The sequence below is a fragment of the Balaenoptera borealis genome, assembly GCF_965194805.1.
Source record: "Balaenoptera borealis genome assembly, chromosome: 14".
NCBI classification, from domain to species: Eukaryota; Metazoa; Chordata; class Mammalia; order Artiodactyla; family Balaenopteridae; genus Balaenoptera; species Balaenoptera borealis.
Genome location: NC_138875.1, coordinates 13065163 through 13083813, shown reverse-complemented (window position 1 = coordinate 13083813; position 18651 = coordinate 13065163). Strand labels below are relative to the sequence as shown.

General features: G+C 42.0%; 1 protein-coding gene across 9 annotated transcripts in view; it reads left to right on the top strand.

The window, feature by feature from the left end:
* ZCCHC2 (zinc finger CCHC-type containing 2) overlaps positions 1–18651 on the top strand; it is a 57119-nt gene that overhangs the window by 17411 nt on the left and 21057 nt on the right. For all 9 annotated transcript variants that reach the window (XR_014233822.1, XR_014233823.1, XR_014233824.1 and 6 more), the window contains exons 4-11: positions 1214–1285; positions 4325–4437; positions 8920–9014; positions 11604–11687; positions 13595–13652; positions 15741–15876; positions 17342–17406; positions 17795–17889. Coding sequence is in view for 3 of the 9 variants with exons in the window: in XM_082352977.1 (XP_082209103.1) it covers positions 1214–1285; positions 4325–4437; positions 8920–9014; positions 11604–11687; positions 13595–13652; positions 15741–15876; positions 17342–17406; positions 17795–17889 (718 nt within the window). In the remaining 6 variants the exon portion in view is untranslated. The remainder of the gene's footprint in view (positions 1–1213; positions 1286–4324; positions 4438–8919; positions 9015–11603; positions 11688–13594; positions 13653–15740; positions 15877–17341; positions 17407–17794; positions 17890–18651) is intronic.

The window sequence follows — 18651 nt, the reverse complement described above, 5'->3', positions numbered from 1 at the left end:
CCTTCGTTGTCCTCTGGCTCTGGAACGATATTCCCCCCGGACCCTGGCAGAGCTGACGTCCCTTCAGCTCACACACAGGCTTGACGGCCCCTACTCTGAGGCCTTTCTTGGCACCCATCTGACCTGCTTCTGCCACCTCCTGCTCCTGCTCCATGCCCAGCTCGTTTTCTTTGGAGCACTGATCACTGATGGAGCTCCTTGTACATTCATTGACTCTAATCTGACTCCTGCACTAGACTCTGACCTCAGCCAGCAGAGGCTTCACTGTCTCGTCCACTCCTGTATCCTTTCATAAGAACAGTGTCTGACACAAGTAGCTGCTCAACAAACATTTGAATAATTAAAAATCATTTAAAAGATGTGCCAGTTAATAAGGATATTTGTTTGAGGGTTGCTAGATAAAATTTTGTATGTATTCTTAAGTATCTGGTTAACTGTGGCATGATTGGTTGGTAAGGCTTATGTATTAGCATAGTTCAAGTATTCACTCAGCTCAAATAATTGTGAAGTAGAAATTATTAGTGGGCTACCATCGAGTCCACTGAGTTAAAGGTATCCAAGAAGTAAGTGGGTAATAGATTTTAGTTCTGGCTCTTCTGCTTACCTAGAGTTGAATCTACGTAAGTTAACCTTTTCGAGTTCTAGTTTCTCCATCTGAAAACGGAGGTAGTCATATCTGCCCCATCTACGTTAATAGGATTGTAAAGCATTAAGATAAAGATGAAATCTTTTCATAAACCATAAGTCCCCATAAAAATGCAATACAGTACTACCAAAGAAGGGCAGTAAACTTGGTATTTCTCTTAAGAATGTATATTTAATAAGTTCCAGGAGATAGAGTTTTTCTTTTTTCTTGGGGCATAGATCTGTGCTGTCGAAGTGTCATTTTAGAGTCCCTACAACTTCACCAAAAGGAACGTAAGACATTTCCCTTTCTGAAAACTTACTAAAGTATAGTCACATTTTTAGAAGACAGCTTGTTTTGAAAACCATGTGCTTTGAAAGGAGTTATTAAAATTTTTTTAAGTAGAATGTCAATATACAGTTAATTTTAACAGTTTTGAAGCAATTATGACAATACCAGATTAACTTTATATTTCTAATTGTTAATCTTGATAAAGTTAAAGTAAGGTCATTTGTTTTACACATGGCTTTTTTGCAGTCAGTTCCTGCCTAAGAAATAACTGTATAACGTGTTTTTTTTTTAAATCAGGTAAATTGGTCTGATCTTTCAGTCACAACAGTAACAAAAACCCACCAAGAACTACAGGAATTTCTGCTGAAGGTAAAAGTATAGATTTGTTGTTAAAATGATTTTGATGTGATATACAGCAGGGGTCCCCAAGCCCCGGGCAGCGGGCAGGTAGCGGTCCTCGGCCTGTTAGGAACTGGCCGCGCGGCGGGAGGTGAGTGGCAGTGAGTGAAGCTTCGTCTGCCACTCCCCATTGCTGGCATTACTGCCTGAACCATCCCTCCTGCCACGCCACCCCACCCCACCCCACCACGCCCCGCCCCGGTCCATGGAAAAATTTCTTCCACGAAACCGGTCCCTGGTGCCAAAAAGGTTGGGGACCGCTGATACACAGAATCCGAAAACCTTAGTACCAAAACAAACACCAGCAAAATTAAAGCATGTATATAGAGGCTGGCTTACAACTCTTCATGAACATTGCTGTAGAAGATGTCATGTTATTCTAAACATAGATTTTGTTACCTTACATTACCAATATAAGGAATTGATGGTTTTCCACATTAAAAAAAAGAAAAAAAAAAAAAGGGAACCTTATTCCTAGTTCCTTGCTGAGATGTATATTGTTGGTGGCTCTGCGCCTAGTGCCCGACGGGTCTCTCCTCTAGGTTTCCCTGAACTTTATCTACTCTTTGTCTTGACAGATTTCATTTTTCAGTCACAGAATTTCTCTAAAGACTTAGGTGTTTTTTTAAAAAAAATGCAGCCCGAAATAAATAATTTGCTCTTCAGAATCACAGTAATTAATGGTCCCCCTGCTTAGCCAACATCTGAATATAGTGTTTTTTCCATAGGACCAACGCCTTATCAGGTTATATGAAATAATTGGCAACTAGCGTACTTGTAGGAACGAATTGCCGATTATGAAATATCCTTTCAACTTTACCATGTCTTTTTTCCTTTTCATCTTCCTTTTAAAATCATCTACAAAAGGTAAGAGCATAAGCTGTCCGCTTGACAACCTGTACATGCTAACTAACGTCTTTGACTTCTGTGGAGGCGGTTGAACTGCACCTAAAGTTTGCTATAGTGAGGAAGGTCAGTGAGTTTGCTATAGTGAGTTCGAGGTCAGTGCTTTCCAGTCCTTTTTTCCGTATCAGTAGCAGCCTCTGTCCTCCACATCCTGGCCTCCTTCCCATGCTGCTCCTTGACAGCTGTGTCTGCCACCTGTGTTGTTTCTCCTTACCAGAAAGGAAGCTCCATGAAGGCGGGGTTCTTGTTTCATCCTCACTGCTGTATCCACAGTGCCAGAAACAGTACTTAGGACAGGATCGGAGTTTGAACTCTATGTTGACTGAATGAATGAATGGATTAATGAGGAGAGTTGCAAAAACCAAATTGTAATGAGATTTTGTAGATGGTTATCCGTTAGGCCTCAGTGTTCTTCTTAAAGAAGAACGTGTAGCGAGGTGTGAATGCCTTCCAGCACGCTGAGCTTGTGCTGTGGCTGAGCCGGGCCTCCGGAGGTGGGGGACTGGGTATGCTGGAGCAAAGACCAGACAGGTGAGAAAGTTCGGGGGACTGGTATAGAAGAGGCGTGTATTTTTAGTGAATGTGCCTTCCTCTAGCACTGGAAGTAGTCCCTGGATATCGAAGATAAAAGCACTTGAAAATAAATCCGTTTGCAAATACTGATGGCTGCATATCCGCACTCTGCCCAGTCACGTGAGCGGTCACTGACCAGGTGAAAATGTATATATTCTCACCTTCCTGTGTTGAGAAGAGCCATCAGTCATTCGGTAGTTGAAACAAGCTTCTCCGCTGAAGCTGGTTTTGGCTGTGTGCAGATATTCAGGAGAAATTGTGTTTAAAATGGGTAATGTGATATATGCCTAATGTTCTAAATCTGTATTAAAATGATAACATCAAAGTATAAATACTGAAATGAATGGTCATTTCCTTGTTTGCAAAAATGTGTAGATCCAGAACGTGTTTCTTCCTGTTAGTGGTCTGAGGACATAATTTACACAGTGGGTGTGTGGAATGCCAGCAGAGCGTTTGACCTTACCAGGTTAATAAAAGGACCAGGAAGAGCTTCATTCTGTTATAACATCTTGATTCCATAGTCTTACTGTGCCTAAAATAGTAATTCTTACGCTACCTTTGTTAAATGTTCCATTTCTGAATTGTTGACTCAAAAGGCTTATTTGTCAGAAGAATACTTACTTTGGGTTCTCCAATTAAAAATTAATATGTAAACTGACAAATTTGTATAGATTGTTATATTCCCGTGGCACCTTAGATAAATGTGTTAATGGTTCTATTCTTAATTTTAGTGAAAGTGCCTGCAGTTCACGAGTTAATTGCAAAGACTAGTTATCAAAAGTCAAATTTAAAACTTTGACTTCTTGAAAGACTTGGAAAATTAGTTTTATAAGGGATCAATTTATTAGGCATTTTAATAGGTAAACTAGTTAATAAAAACAAAGTTTTAAGTCATTTTATTTAATTTAAAAATTCTCTTGGTCAACTGATGATTTTTTTGTGATTTCTTGTGCATGGCTCTGAGGCCACCTCCATCACATTGAGGAAAAGGTTCCTAAACCTCCAATTAATCTTTTTATGTAAGATTCTGAGTTTTCACCCCATCTTTCACACCCAGGTCTTTATTTGGTGTGTAGCGTTGACAGCCTGACATGGCCTGAGGTTCACACGTGATACAGAAGGCACAAAAGTGGTAACTACAAAGGCAGAGATCACGTTTTCAGAATACTATTTGAGGATAAAAATAATACTCCCTGTGCTCTGTGAAAGGCTCCATTTCACTAAAGAACCTTGGTGCGGTGTCCTGGGATGGGATGGGAGGGGAGTGCCGGGGGGCCCAGAGCAGGCTTAGCGCTGCCGGCACCCTCGGCCCCTCCCCTTCCCTTGGGACCCTGCAGTTCCCTGTGCAGTGGGTTCCCTGTGCAGTGCCGCTTCAGGCTGCAGCCCTATGTCGGGAAGATTTAGAAAAGGAACTGCTTCTGGATGATTTCTGAGTAGGAGGCATTCATCTTCCTTTTGTGCCTCTTGTGTGTGACATATTTGCCAGTAAGTGAGAAACTTAACGTTGGTCGTGCGGTTTTTCTTTCCTAGCTTCCAAAGGAGTTGTCCTCGGAGACTTTTGACAAGACCATCTTAAGAGCCCTGAATCAGGGCTCATTGAAGAGGGAAGAACGGCGGCACCCTGACCTGGAGCCCATCCTGAGGTAACGGTTTACTGGCACCTCCCCGGCAGCCTCACAGGCTGGGCCACGGCCGTCCCGGGGCTGAGGATGGAGTTCTAGGGGAGATCACAGAGATTCCTCCTCTGGAGTACTTTTCAGAATGGACTTTTTATCCTTGTGTTATTTAGATCTAGGCTAGTAGTAGACACCAAACGAATTTCTCGTATCATTGTACTTTTCAGCTGTCTGTTATCATAAAAATCGTTTCTAAAGTATGCATATATTCAGTGAAACCTCTTATTTTCACCATAAAGTATTTATTGAAAGAGGCCCGTGTCCAAGAGCTCAACTTTGGAGGTGGTTTTGGATTTAAGTTGTTGAGTAAGGTTAGGCTAATGGGTGGGAAAGTGAGGGGCGTCCGAGGTCTGCAGTGTGGTTTTGGTCACTGTTGGCGCTCACCCCTCTCTGAGGGCCCCCCTTTAGGAGAGAGAAACTAAGGAATAACGGCCAAGGGAACAAAGGCTGTTATACTGGAAACTTGCAGTTATCAATAAGTAAAATAAGTGAAAGCAGTGTTGGCGCATATGCGGCTTAGAGTCGGGGCTTAGGTGAGACTGATCTGCCCCCTGAAGCTCAGCGGGCCCAACCTGGGAGGAAGACTTGCTGGGGCAGAGGTGCGGGCCGTGTCATGCAGTGACCCTCCTGCTCCCACCCAGGCCCCCTGAGTATTCTCAGGACGGGGTGGGGCTGGGGACAGAAGCAGAAATCCGGGAGGGAGGGTATTTCCATTGTATGACAAGATTTAGGGTGTGATTTGGAAGCAAATGAGGGAAACCAGAGAGGAGATGGAGGGAGTGACTGGGAAAAGGCAGCGGAGCAGAGAGCTGGAGGGTCCGATTCGAAGCCCCCCTACGAGCACGAGCACGATGGAAGGCGTGGAGGGACTGAGGAGCGACGTGGAGGCTGGAGCCAGACGTGGAGCGGCCGGGGAGCAGCTTCAGGGGAGCGCCCCTCCCGCGCAGCCCGCGTGCACGATGGGCTGTGAGGCCTCGGAGGGCACAGTGGGAGGGTCCAGAGAAGGACCGGAGGAGTGGGAGGGGCTGGGCTCCTGGCGGTGGGCGCAGAGAGCATTCCAGGGCCGAGCCGGGGTGGGGTGGGGTTGGGCGAGGAGGAGTTGGCTGGGCTCCTGAGGCCCCTGTGCTGCTGCTCAAGCATGGGGGCGTGTGCATCCCTGGGGAGCCTGTTAAAGGGCGGAGTCGTGCCCCGCAGTACTGGGGTGAGCGCAGTGCTGGGGTTCTAGGCTGCTGGGGGCGCGGGGTCCGCAGAGCACGCCCAAGAGGGTGGCGAGTTCTCAGGCCCCCGCACGTACAGGTGGCTCAGGAGGGGCGTGTGCAGCTGTGATACGGGGGTGGGGGGTGGCAGCGCGGGCCTGGTGTCTGTGCTGGGTGACAGCCTCTGGGGAGGGAAGTCATTCGCCCCCCGGGTGACGGTGCGGGGAGGCCTGGCCTAATGTTCCAGAGGGTGCACACGTGACAGGTGGCACGGCAGGGGCGTGAGGCCCAGATGGGGTCAGGAGGGCGTATGCGCAGGGCTCCGAAGGGAGAAGCAGTGACAGTGGGAGACAGATGAGCTTACTACAGGGGGATGGGCCTAGTTAGGGTGTATCTTAAGAATCATGAGAACCAAGTTTCTCTGTTGGAGAAGAGAGTTATGGTATGGAAAGGAGAAAACCAGAATGAACCCTGGAGTGTCTCATTGGAGTTGAAGATATCGGGGCAGACTCACAATTTTCAGTATATATAGGTAGATACAGAAATAGATATGGTTGTGTGTGTACACATGTGTTCCCCGGCTCTGGTCATTGAAAGGGTCAGGAAGCAGCCACACCCCAGTAGCGGTGGGCATCCCTGGTATCCAGAGCTTGACTTGTAACTCTGTTCTCCACTGAACAGAGCTAGGGCTCCTTGGAGGAGAAGCTGATTGCAGGGCTGGAGGAGGAAAAATACAAGATGAGCCCGTTGTGCCAGAGAGCAAGGAAGCGCTCAAGGAATGTTTGGCTCGGTCACGAGGACAGAGGCCAGCCTGAAGGGCTCCTAGTGGTCAAGTCTGGAGCAAATTGAACATCAAAATAAATAATAACAGTAACATTGAATGAAATAGGAAACCATGGGTCTGTGTTGAAATAAATAATAAACAAATAGATTGAACGTTTGAGGACTAGGATATTTACATTGTCAGAGTCATTTCCCAGTGCTTATTACTTCTAAAGGAGGGAGAGTAACTCTGGGTGGAGAAGTCTGACAGATGCTACTTGGATCCAGGAGAGCGAACTTGACTCAGGATCGCCCACCGCACAATAGGCTGCAACGAAGGAGCACTGCCTCACTCCTGTGATACTCCTGCTGTGAACCTAATCTCGAGGAAACAGCAGGCAAACCCAAATTGTGACCATTCCACAAAATATCTGCGCTGTCCTCTTAAAGCCAGGACAGTCGAGGGAGGGCTGAGAAGGTAGCACGGCTAGCTGGGTGCAGCGCAGGATCTGAACTGGGTCTTTGTGGTAAAAAGGATACTTTGGGATCAATTGGCAAAATTTAAGTGGCATCCGGGGGTTAGGAGGTCATAATTTATCAGTGTTAGCGTCCTGATTTTGATTGTAGGAGAATGTCTTTGTAGGAATACTCATGTTTCACCCGGTGTTGGGGCAGCAGAGGTCAGTTATTTATGGTTTAGAAAGAAAGTTCTCTTTATTTGCAACTTCTCTGTAAGTTTGAGGTTTTCAGAGGGAAAAAAATACTTCCACAAGGAGCCACTTTCAGAAATTTGGCTCTTGGCCAGCACCACAATTAAGAAGTATGTGTTGGACTCCTTGTTATAGCTTTTAGGGTTCTCCTCAGTTATGATCTCGTGTGTGTGTGTGTGTGTGTGTGTGTGTGTGTATAGCCTTTTTACTGTAAAGATGTTATTCAAGCTATTTGTGGAGAATGCAAAGGAAGGTGTAATGTGAAAAGTCCCTAATATCCCTTTCTTCAAGTCTAGTCACTAGAAGTGGCCTTCATTAAAAACTTACATAGCTTTCCAAAAATTTTCTGGGCATGTACACATCCCTGAATTTGTGTATTTGTGTGTATTTCCTTTGCGCAAATGAACTCTTCTTTGCACACTTTTTTGCCATTTAGTCTTTTCATTAAATAATATTGGACGTGGTAAAGCATCAGTACATGTAAAAAGATTGCTGCCTGACTTGAGTCTGTATGCTGATTCCAACCAAGCCCCTGCCTTTATCTCAGGTGTGGTTTTCCTATACTGGATATGCCTGTACTTTTGACCAGTTAATTTGGTTTGTAAATGTAACTGGGCAGTAGATGCCTTTGGATTTTAATCCTCAGCCTTAGGTAATGTGTTCAGACCTGGAAATTTAGATCAGCTCCATACTTCGTATCTCAGTTTCTCTTCCATCTCTTCATTTCCTCCCTTTGTCTTCCTATTGAATATTTACCTCCACATTTGAGAACCAAGAAGCAATTTTGTCTAACGCACAAGGCAACTTTGGTCCATAAGGGTCATCTCTTCATATGGTATTTTGATGATTTTTTAACTAATCTGAATGATAGGTCCAAAACCTTGGGGAGACATTAAGAATTAAATTTTTAAATGAGCATTTAAAATGTTCAAAAGTAATGCAAGGGGGTTTGGATGTTGAGCAGGGTGACAGTTTAATATGCGTATACTATTTGAGTGTCATAACCTTGAAGAATGTTAGTATAGTCCCTAAGAAGAAATCGGAACTGAAAGGCCAGATAACTTGTTTAGGGTGATGCAGCTTTTAAGTGATTGAGCTGGTATTCAGATCCCAAGTAAACTTTCCATTAGACTGTGCTGTAACTATGCCCCTTTTGGCAGAGTCCCTTTTGTAGGGAAGACCTCCAGTTGGAATCTTTTAATGACATTAATAAAACATGAGGAAAGCTGTTTTTTAAAAATAACAGCTTAGAATTGTGGTATGATACATATTGAGGTGAGTCATCAGTCATACCTTAGTCTGTAGTAATACTTGTAACTAACCTGGCCGCTGCGTTCCATTTGTAGTTTCCAGAACTCCTGCATCCCAAACTTCCCAACCTCTTACTTTCAGACTGTGGGAAGGTGCCTTCATGGTACACCCAAATGATGAAAAGTAACACCTATGAAGAAGGGTAAAGAAACTGAAGTTGTTTTTCTGAGCAGAAAGGCGACTATTGGACCACTTGGGTAAAAGGCTGAAATAATACATAGTTGGTCAGAATTGAAGCATTACCACTAGATTATATAAAATTAAAAATAAGCCTGTTTATTAGATTCTTGTAAATAAGTCTTTTATTCACTTCCTCCTATGGGAAATACATTAGAAAATAATATTCTTTTCCTTAGGAAGGCAATTTTTTATACCTGAATTAAACTGCCACTGGGTTTGTTTACAATCTAAACTGTCTCGTGGATTTATAGTACATGAAATTAATGAATCTCTTTTCTTTTTATGTGCAGGCAGCTATTTTCAACTTCGTCACGAGCTTTTCTACAGAATCAGAAAGTACACAGCTTTTTTCAGTCCATATCATCAGACCCTTTCCACAGCCTCAGTAAGTGCCCCTCTGCTTCTCTGTAGAAATTTGGCCTTTTCCTTGCTTGGATGTCTTGCTTTACCATGCCATCTTGTATGGGATTGTCACTTTAGTTAAGGTCAAGGAATAGTGGCATACAAAATTAGAAACATTTGTAGTTTTTAGTGAATTTTACCCTGCAGTTTTAAAGAAAATAACAACAGCTAATGTGACAAAACAGTAATGACCTGTATGCAAAAAGAATATAAAAAGGAGTGTATGTATGTATATATATAACTGATTCACTTTGCTGTACAGCAGAAACTAACACAACACTGTAAATCAGCTATACTCTAGTAAAAATTTAAAAATTTAAAAAAATTTAAAAAAAAGCTAATGTCACAAAACAGACTGATTCCAAGGCAAGGGCCAAGTATCTCAAAGTCGTGTGCATACTGGATCCTCAAGTTCCTTGAGAGATCTGGCTTACAGGTTGTAGAGATGCTTCAGTGCTGCTTGCATGATGGTGCATGATGGATAACCTCTCATGATCTGCCCCTGTTCCCATAATGACCTCCCCAGCCTCCCAGGCTGGAAACTCTGGCCTTACTCTTTTCACTTTTCCTCTTTGTATTCAGTCATTTAAAGGCCAAGCCATGCCAGACAAAGGACATCATCCTTTTTACCCCTCCTCACCAATCCCATTGTTAGTTAGGTCGTTTTTTCATGCATAGACTATGCAAAGCCTCACTTCTCTCAGGTTCTGGTTTCTTACTGTACTATAACCTGTCCTGGGATTATCTCGGGGATCAATTTGTTAATCCTCTATTTAGAACCTTAAACGTTTGCTGTGAAATTCAAGCCCTGCCGTGAGCCCCTTGAGCCGCCTCTCACCTCTCTCAGGCTCCCATTGGCAGCCACTCAGGACACCCTGCCGTTTCCTGTCCCAGGGTCTTGGCTCGTTCTGCACCCTATCTTTTGTTACAGCCTGTTAAAATCACACCTGTTTCAGGACCCAACTGAAATAACACCTCCTGAGGATTTCCTAGCTTTCTCTTACGTTCCTGTGTTTTGGTTTTGCCCGCATGTTTCAGCATTCATCATGGTCTGCCTGGAGTTTAGTTTTATACACGTCTATCACAGCTGCCTTTTTTAGCAAATATTTTGCCAGTAACATCGATGTGTGCTTTAGGAGAATTTCTGCTAACTTTAAGCACAGCCACTATGGCAAGTCGCTATGTATTTTCCTTGTTTTTTGAATCTTTCCTTCTGCTTTCAACAAAGCCATGTCTCCCTGTACCTAAAGGGGAAAGAAAATGCATTTTTCCTCAGTTTGAAGTGGGAGGAAAAAAAAGAGGTAAAAAAAAAAAAATAGTATGATTGGATATTTATTGTAACAAAGGGGTTAACTTTTAGTTTTTCTGATCATTTGTGTGTATGTATATATGCCTTAAACATTTTAAACAAAAAGTAGCAACTAGAATTAATGACTCTTCATGACTAAGACAAGATGAACAACTCCATGTTTAAATTCATGTCTGAATAGTGGCAATAGCTTTTTAAAAAGAGAATCCTGATCATTCTAGAGTCGTTAATAGATTTAACAGCCAGTGCTTTCCACTTGAACCAAGTGTGGTTTTTAGTGAATATCTATAAATAGCGTCTAATTCTAAAAAAGCATTGAAGCATGAAGTTAAACTTTTAATTCAGATTTTAGCAGGCTGCCTAGGAAAATGTACCCAAGTGAGTAGTACACACATAAATAACAGAAAACCCGTCTGGAGAGTTTGGCAGTATCTAAATTACATGAGCAATGCTAAAGAGGCTGGTAGATTTTAAGAGATCAAATCGTTATGAAATCAAAATAGTGTATTAAAGGACATGTTTTGAGATTGTGGAAAATCTGGTCAGGATGTTCAGATTATTTCACCAAAGAACACATCATTGGCAAAGTTCATTTGCACTTACTCTTTTAAGAAATGACAGCTCTAACTTACCCTGCCCCCACAATAGAGAGCAATATTCCGTATCCTGACAGCTGAGAGAACAAATGTTAAACTCCTGAATGACTTAAAATGTTGACCTCCAGAAGCCTACTGGTGTGTATTTTAATGGAGACGTAATCCAGTGCATCAGGGTGGGTTCCGTGGGTCAGTGCTGGTCCATGATTGCCGGTCACTGGTCTGTGGTAGAAGAACAGGAACAGAGAGGAGACGCTGGGAGTAATCTGACGTTGCCACATTATACTGTCTTTCATAAAAGGAGCGATCCACACGATCTGGAAAATTCTGAAAAACCTTACACAGCACAGATAGTTGAGAAGCACTGATCTAGTCCATCTCCTCATTTTGCACAAGAGCACGCGGGGGCAGGCAGATGTGAAGCAGCTTGCTTCACCCCTGTGGCTTGTATGGGGAGAGCTGGCTCCGTGCTTCAGGGTCCCCACTCCCAGTCCAGGGTTTTGTACTATGTCCTCTAGCTTTCTTCAAAGTCCTAACTACTAGACACGTTCTCTTTACCATTAACTCTCCACTCTCATCCTCCATGGGAGAAGAGTAATCATTATATTTGTTTTTCTCACTATTACAATTTTCCCTAAAAGTTAATGGTATTTAATACTTCCCGCAGATAACTTACAATCCAATCTGAAGACTTCTAAGATATTAGAACACTTAAAAGAAGACAGCTCAGAAGCTTCAAGTCAAGAAGAAGGTAAACGCTGATTCACTGGAATAAGTCATTCTGCGTGATATTGTCACAGGGATAGGTAAACAAACCGTTAGAACAGATTAAGGAACTGAGAAACAGACATATGGGAACTTGGAATGTGACAGGTGGCCTTACAGAAAAGTGGGGAAAGAATATGCAATAAATGGTATTGGCTGGCTTTCCAGTCAAAAAAAATGTTATATAATTAGATCCCTACTTCTCTTGGGCACAGAAAATTTCAAATGAATAACAAATTATTTGCAACATATATAAACTTAATGTAATATGTAAAATGTAAAACTTAAATTTTTAAATGTTAATAGTCTGGGATGAGAAGGCTTTCTTGACAAGACAGAGCATGACCATAGTGGAGATCTTTCTAATGTAAATTAAAGCTTAACACGTGACAAGAGGTTACCATTCAGAGGACATTTGCAGGATATTTACAGGTGTAAAGACTATACATCCAGACTACAGATTCTTCTAAAAATCACTGAGAAAATCAGTCTGGTCAACAATATGGGGAAAGATAAACATAGGCAGTTCTCACAGAAGAACGTTGAATGGTTCAGCCTCACAAGTAGTCCAGAAAATGCAAACTAAAAACAATGAGAGGAGCTTCCCTGGTGGTGCAGTGGTTAAGAATCCGCCTGCCAATGCAGGGGACACGGGTTCGAGCCCTGGTCCACGAAGACCCCACATGCCGTGGAGCAACTAAGCCTGTGCACCACAACTACTGAGCCTGCACTCTAGAGCCCGCGAGCCACAACCACTGAGCCCGTGTGCCACAACTACGGAAGCCCGTGTGCCTAGAGCCCATGCTCTGCAACAAGAGAAGCCACCGCAATGAGAAGCACTGCAACGAAGAGTAGCCCCCCGTTTGCCGCAACTAGAGAAAGCCCACGCGCAGCAACAAAGACCCAATGCAGCCAAAAATAAATAAATAAAATAATTAAAAAACAAAAGTACAATGAGAGATTAGTTCACACTCATCAGATTGGCAAACCATTTTCAAGTCTGACATTATCAAAGATATGAAGTAATGGGAATCCTCATCTACTGTTGATGGGAATTTAAATTGGTACAACTATTTTGGACAAAAATTTGACACTCTCGTGAAGTTGGAGGTGATTAATGCTACTACCCAGCAGTTCTGCTTCTATGAAAATTGTCGTCCGTGTGTTCAGGGGACAGGGATTCAGGCTCTCCCAGCAGCTTATGGGTAACAGCAAGCACCTGGATGTTAACCCAAATGTTTCAAATGTTAATAAAGTTATAAACAGATTGTGGTACCTTCATGCCAGGTGGTAATTAAAATAAAGGGTATTTGTAGTATATTCAAACATGTAGCACCACTGTGTGTTTGTGAATACACACAGAGGTAGTTAAAATAAAAACATGCACTAGATTATTTCAACTAGTTAACCTCTGTAGAGGGAGGGAGCTGAATGGAATGGAGGGAGGCCTTCAGTTGTTTCTGGGATATTTCCTTTCCTAATAAAAAGAGGCAAATACAGAGATACCTGCGAGGTGGGTACATGGGTGTTGGTTTTATTAATATGTGGTTTTTTGATATTTGAGACACTTCTTTTTTTTTCCTCATGGTTAAAAAAGAGCCTGAAATTGAATGTGTGGTTTTGCAGCTTAATGCTCATAGTCAAATTTCATAGTCTTGGACAAAATTGATTTTGCTATTAGGTGGAACATATTTGAGAGGATATTTAAGGAAATTACTGTGTCTTACTGTGTCTTTGAAAAATTGTTTCTTTAAGGAATTTTCTGTGAAAAATGCTTGGAAGTGCTCTACGTGGTCTGTCAACACTGTTATGGTCACATACGATAGTTGCGTCTTCCTTTTGGATTTTGCAGAAGCATCTGGTATAATAAATTGTTTTTTTCCTCCACTCTAGATGTGTTACAACACACCATAATCCACAAGAAACATACCGGGAAAAGTCCCCTTGTGAAGTAGGTATCTAGTTCCTAAAACATGAATGCCTTTGTGCGTTTTTAAATCAGCGTCACGTTTACTTACTGATGTATTTGGCTATAATTTTGCCGTTTTACTGTTTGCTTATTATTTGTCTCACCTTTTCTGTGTTTTCCTTTCTCTCCTTTCTTGCTTTTGGGCGTTTTTTTAAAATTCTGTTTTTCTCTTCTGTTAGCCTTGATAGTTTTCCATACATTGTTTTTCGATTCTTCTGATGGTTACCTAGAGGTTTTATTCTACATCTTTGACTTAGGAAGGTCTGATATTTGTGCTTGTACCATTTCCCACGTGAGGGCCTTGGATCACTGTAACTTCACTTACCTCCTCCCAGCTTATAAACTGTAGCTGTCATGCATCTTAATTCTGTTTTAAACCTCATGAACCTTTTCACGTTAATCATTTAGTTTTTCCCATTCCACTGTTCTGCATTCCTTCCAGTGTGTCTGAGCGTCCTTGTAACTGAAGAACACTGGAGAATTCCCTGTCATCATATCTGCCAGTGATGAAATCACTTTGTTTTTTATCTGGAAAAAATGTCTATTTTGCCTTCATTTTTGAAAGACTTTTTTGTTCATACGACATAGGACTCCAGGCTGGCAGTTACTTTCTGTTAGTGCTCAGAAGCTCCAGTGTCGCTGTCTCCGGTCTAGTGCCCTTGGTCCTTCACATCATATCCTCTCAGCCCAGTTTGATTTCTGCTGCAAGCCACATAAAATCATTTATGTGACTTCTGACCCCCCTCACACTGTGACCATCCCTCCGCAGGCCCTGCCTCGTGACTGTCCGCCTCCTGCCTCAGGGCCCGCACTGATTCTGTGAGCCTGCTTAGCCCTTGAACCAGCCCAGTTCAGAGCTGCACGTTAATTTGCCCCGGGGGTCAACCCTCAACTGGTGGGGAGCTCCAGCTTCCTGCCCTTTGGGGAGATAATTCTGGGAGGTCCCAGCTGGTTTGAGCCTCTGTCGCTCATAGCGGCAGCCTCACTAATGGACCCACACGCTGGTTTTTCCTCCTTTCCTGTTTCATTCTCCCCACTCCTTGCTCCCACTTCTGGATCACCTCCCAAGTCAACTGTGTCATCCCCAGATTCTGCTTTTAGGGGCAACAGTGGACAGTGGGTATCCATTGTTCTTCAATCTTATTGCTGCTCTTTGAAAGTTAGTGTGCTTTTCCAAACTGACTGTGTTTTTTAATTTTCCCATTGTCTGGTTTTCAGCAGTTTCCTATGATACATTTGTAGCTTTCTTTGAATGAGTTCTGCTTCCTGAGTCTGAAGCTTGATACAGTTTTGTTTTAGAGAAGCCCAGGCCATTCTCTCTTCACATATTGCTTCTGCCTGTTCTCTTGTTCCCTCTTCTGAGGCTCGGGGTGCTTACAGGTTAGACTTTTCACCATGTCCTAGGTGTTCTCTCAAATTTTTTTTGTTTTCCACATTTTTTTCCTCTCAGTGTTCCCGTTTATTTTCTCATGGTCAAATTTCCTCTTCAGTGATTTTTTTCATCTGTTTCCATCCATTGAGTTCTTAATTTCAGTTTATTGTACAGTTCTAGAATTTAAATTTGGTTCTTTTTTTATATTTTCCAGTATTCTTCCAAAATTCTGTCATCTTGTAGTCCTTGACCGATGTGAAACACTGTTAATTCAGAGTCTGTGTCCAATCCCTTCATTCTCTCTGGATTCTCTCTGAGTCTGTTTCTGTTGTGTGTTTCTCTTGGTTTTCAGTCACATTATCCTGTCCCTTCACTTGCCTTAGACACACACAGTACATAGTGGTTCTCTTGAGATTGGGGTTAACACCCCAGCTGTGAGTGGTGCAGGATGAGTCTAAAGACAGACTGTGCTTCTGTTGTCAACCTCCTCAGAGGCGGGTATTAATTATTAAATAGGTAAGAGAGGTATGAACTGGTTTATTCTTATAGTAGACTTTTTTCCTTAGAGCTGTTGCTAGGCATTCTATAAAAAACTAATATACTGAAGAAAGCGTTAGTAGAGCTTCTTCATTATGAGATGAGAAGGTTAGCTGACTGAGGACAGAGTTTCATACTTGTGTGAACTCTTCTTTTGATAGCACTATTGGTACAAGTTGTTCTCCGTTGGATGGGCTTACCATGCAGTATTCTGAACAGAATGGAATCATGGATTGGAGGAAGCAGACCTGCACCACCGTTCAGCACCCGGAGCACTGTGTGGCCTTAGCTGACCAGGTACGGCGGCTTTGTTTTGTCTTCATGCCATACTGTTCAAGCATTGTCACTGCATGAGAGTCGAGTTCTTTAAGCATATTATGTCAGATAGTGTATCTGGTAAGAAGAAATGAAGGAATGTTTGAATGTAAGACTTCAAAGTTAATTGGTGTACATGATCTAAGCTCCTCTGTGACCTGAAGAAGTGTATATGTATTACTTTGTTTTTCGGGTTTTTTTTAATTTAATTTATTTATTTTTGGCTGTGTTGGGTCTTCGTTGCTGTACACGGGCTTTCTCTAGCTGAGGCAAGCGGGGGCTACTCTTCGTTGCGGTGCGCGGGCTTCTCGTTGCGGTGGCTTCTCTTGTTGCGGAGCATGGGCTCTAGGCACGCGGGCTTCAGTAGTTGTGGCACGCGTGCTCAGTCGTTGTGGCTCGCGGGTTCTAGAGCGCAGGCTCAGTAGTTGTGGCACCTGGGTTTAGCTGCTCCATGGCATGTGGGATCTTTCCGGACCAGGGCTCGAACCCGTGTCCCCTGCACTGGCAGGCAGATTCTTAACCACTGCGCCACGAGGGAAGCCCCGTATTACTTTTATTGGTCAAAAATATTAGTACATTTTATTGTGATGCCTAAAATGTTTCACTAGGGATGCATTGTTAAGCCAGGTTTTTTGCTTTTGAATTATTCACATTTCAGTCACTGTCTTGCTATTGGTGATGTGAATTTTGAAACGGACCTTCCCTCATGAGTTGTTGGGCCAGTTTACCAGCAGTCCTGAATGTACTTAGGAAATACTTGGTTCTTAGGAGTTGGTGTAATCAGAGAACAGAATGCTCTCAAGTGTGTTTAGGTAACATGGCACCACAGATACATGAGAGATACTTACTGGTACAGCTATGGAGAGAACCACCTTCTTTCTAGAAAATTGATTTTTATTACTGGCCAACACTCAGATCCAAATGTTAACCTTTACTGGAATGTGTTTTTACGAACTAAAGCATTAAAACATACTTTGAGAAATTGTGTGTTATCGGAGTCATACTTATTTAATGGCCGAGTTTCAGGTCTATGTGATTATACTTTTTCTCCCTCTACTTCAGTGCCAGCACCTTTTCTTCTTAGAGTTGATGCAATTGTGTGTTGCAGTTTTACCAACCTGAACTTTACGAGAATATTAGTAAACGTATAGCAAATACTGGTTACTTGACTGTGTTTTATTTTGTGGTAAGAAGAAAAAATACACATCCATTTTAAAAGCAAAATACGAAATAGATATTTTTTCTCATAATTAATATTAAGTATTTGTCAGAATATGCAGATTTTAGTGGGTCAAGTAGGTGACTTCAAAAAAGAGGTTGGAAATAAAAATGTGTTAGAATATACAACTGGGACTGCATCGTTTTAATGTTTTGTATCAGAATAAGAGGACCCTACATGAGTATGGTCTCACTTTAGTCTGATATTTTTTTTTATTCTTTTCCCTAGCATTCAACTGAAAAACGAAGTTTATCTTCAATAAATAAGAAGAAGGGAAAGCCACAAATAGAAAAGTAGGTTCAATTTAATCTTTCCAGTAATAGAAATTGGTAAGAAGAGACAACATTTGATAATGGGCATGTTTAATTTATGTAGTATAAATAGTATTTTTCCATTAGTTTTCTTTATATTTTTACTCTGGACTTAATTTTTTCAGTTCTAAATAATCAACACATGCAGGTGATAAAAATAAAGCTATTGTCAAATATTATATTCAGTTTGGAGGGGCAAAATTCTCAGCCCTGTAAACTAAAGGGTGAATCTTGGATTTACATTATACCTTACTAAACGTTTTTATTTTAATTATAAAAAAAATTTGAGGGGAATTTTATTAATACTGTGCTTAGTGTGTTCTCTAGGGACTCTTATAAACAATGTGGGTAACGTATACTTTCGGCTTAGGGAGAAAATTAAGAAAACTGACAACAGATTGAACAGTAGAATAAATGGTATTCGAATCTCCGCTCCTCAGCACGCCCACGGGGGTTCTGTGAAAGGTAAGGGTGTTTTTCTTTCAAATACGCGTCACCTAAATATATTTAGCAGGGTACCTATTAGAGTAGGTATTAGGCTGTTGTGTCAAAGCCTGATAACACTTTTTTCCTGCGTTGATGTGAATAGTGATTTCTGAATTAACTCCATTAATACTTCAGAATTGTTTAATGCAGGAAATTTGATTTGGCCACGGAGGTAAATTTCTCCTTTGCCACAGTGACACTCTGGCACCTTTTCCTTCCCCTGGTAGCAGCGGTCTCCTCGATTGTTTCCTTCTCAGCCAATCCCTGCTCCAGAGCAGAGGCCGCAGGACCTGCGGGGTCTTTCCACCCTCGTGAAAGCCTGTAGTTCTTGTGTGTAAAGTCACTTCTAAAAATCTTGTTGACTTTTTCATGTTTTAATGACTGTCCTTTGTGGAGTTTTATGGGACTTCAGGGGAATTCAGACCCTCAGATTTTCGTTGTACTAGATTTATGTGGCTTCCATCTACCCACCATTATATTAAGGTCCTTTTATTTTTAAGTGAAAGATTTTATGTTCATTTGACTGAGAAATGTCCCTTGTGCTGGTTCATTGGTAACTTTTCTGTGTTACATTTACCTTCACCACTAATAGTAAAGATTTTTAGAAAAAGAATAAAAGCTCACAGACCTCTAGGAAAGTGTTTGTCCATGTGTGTGTCTAACACATAATGTTGACAGCTGACCCTACAAATACGATTTGTTTAATTTAAATTTTATTCAAATGTTAGTACCTTCAGTTGT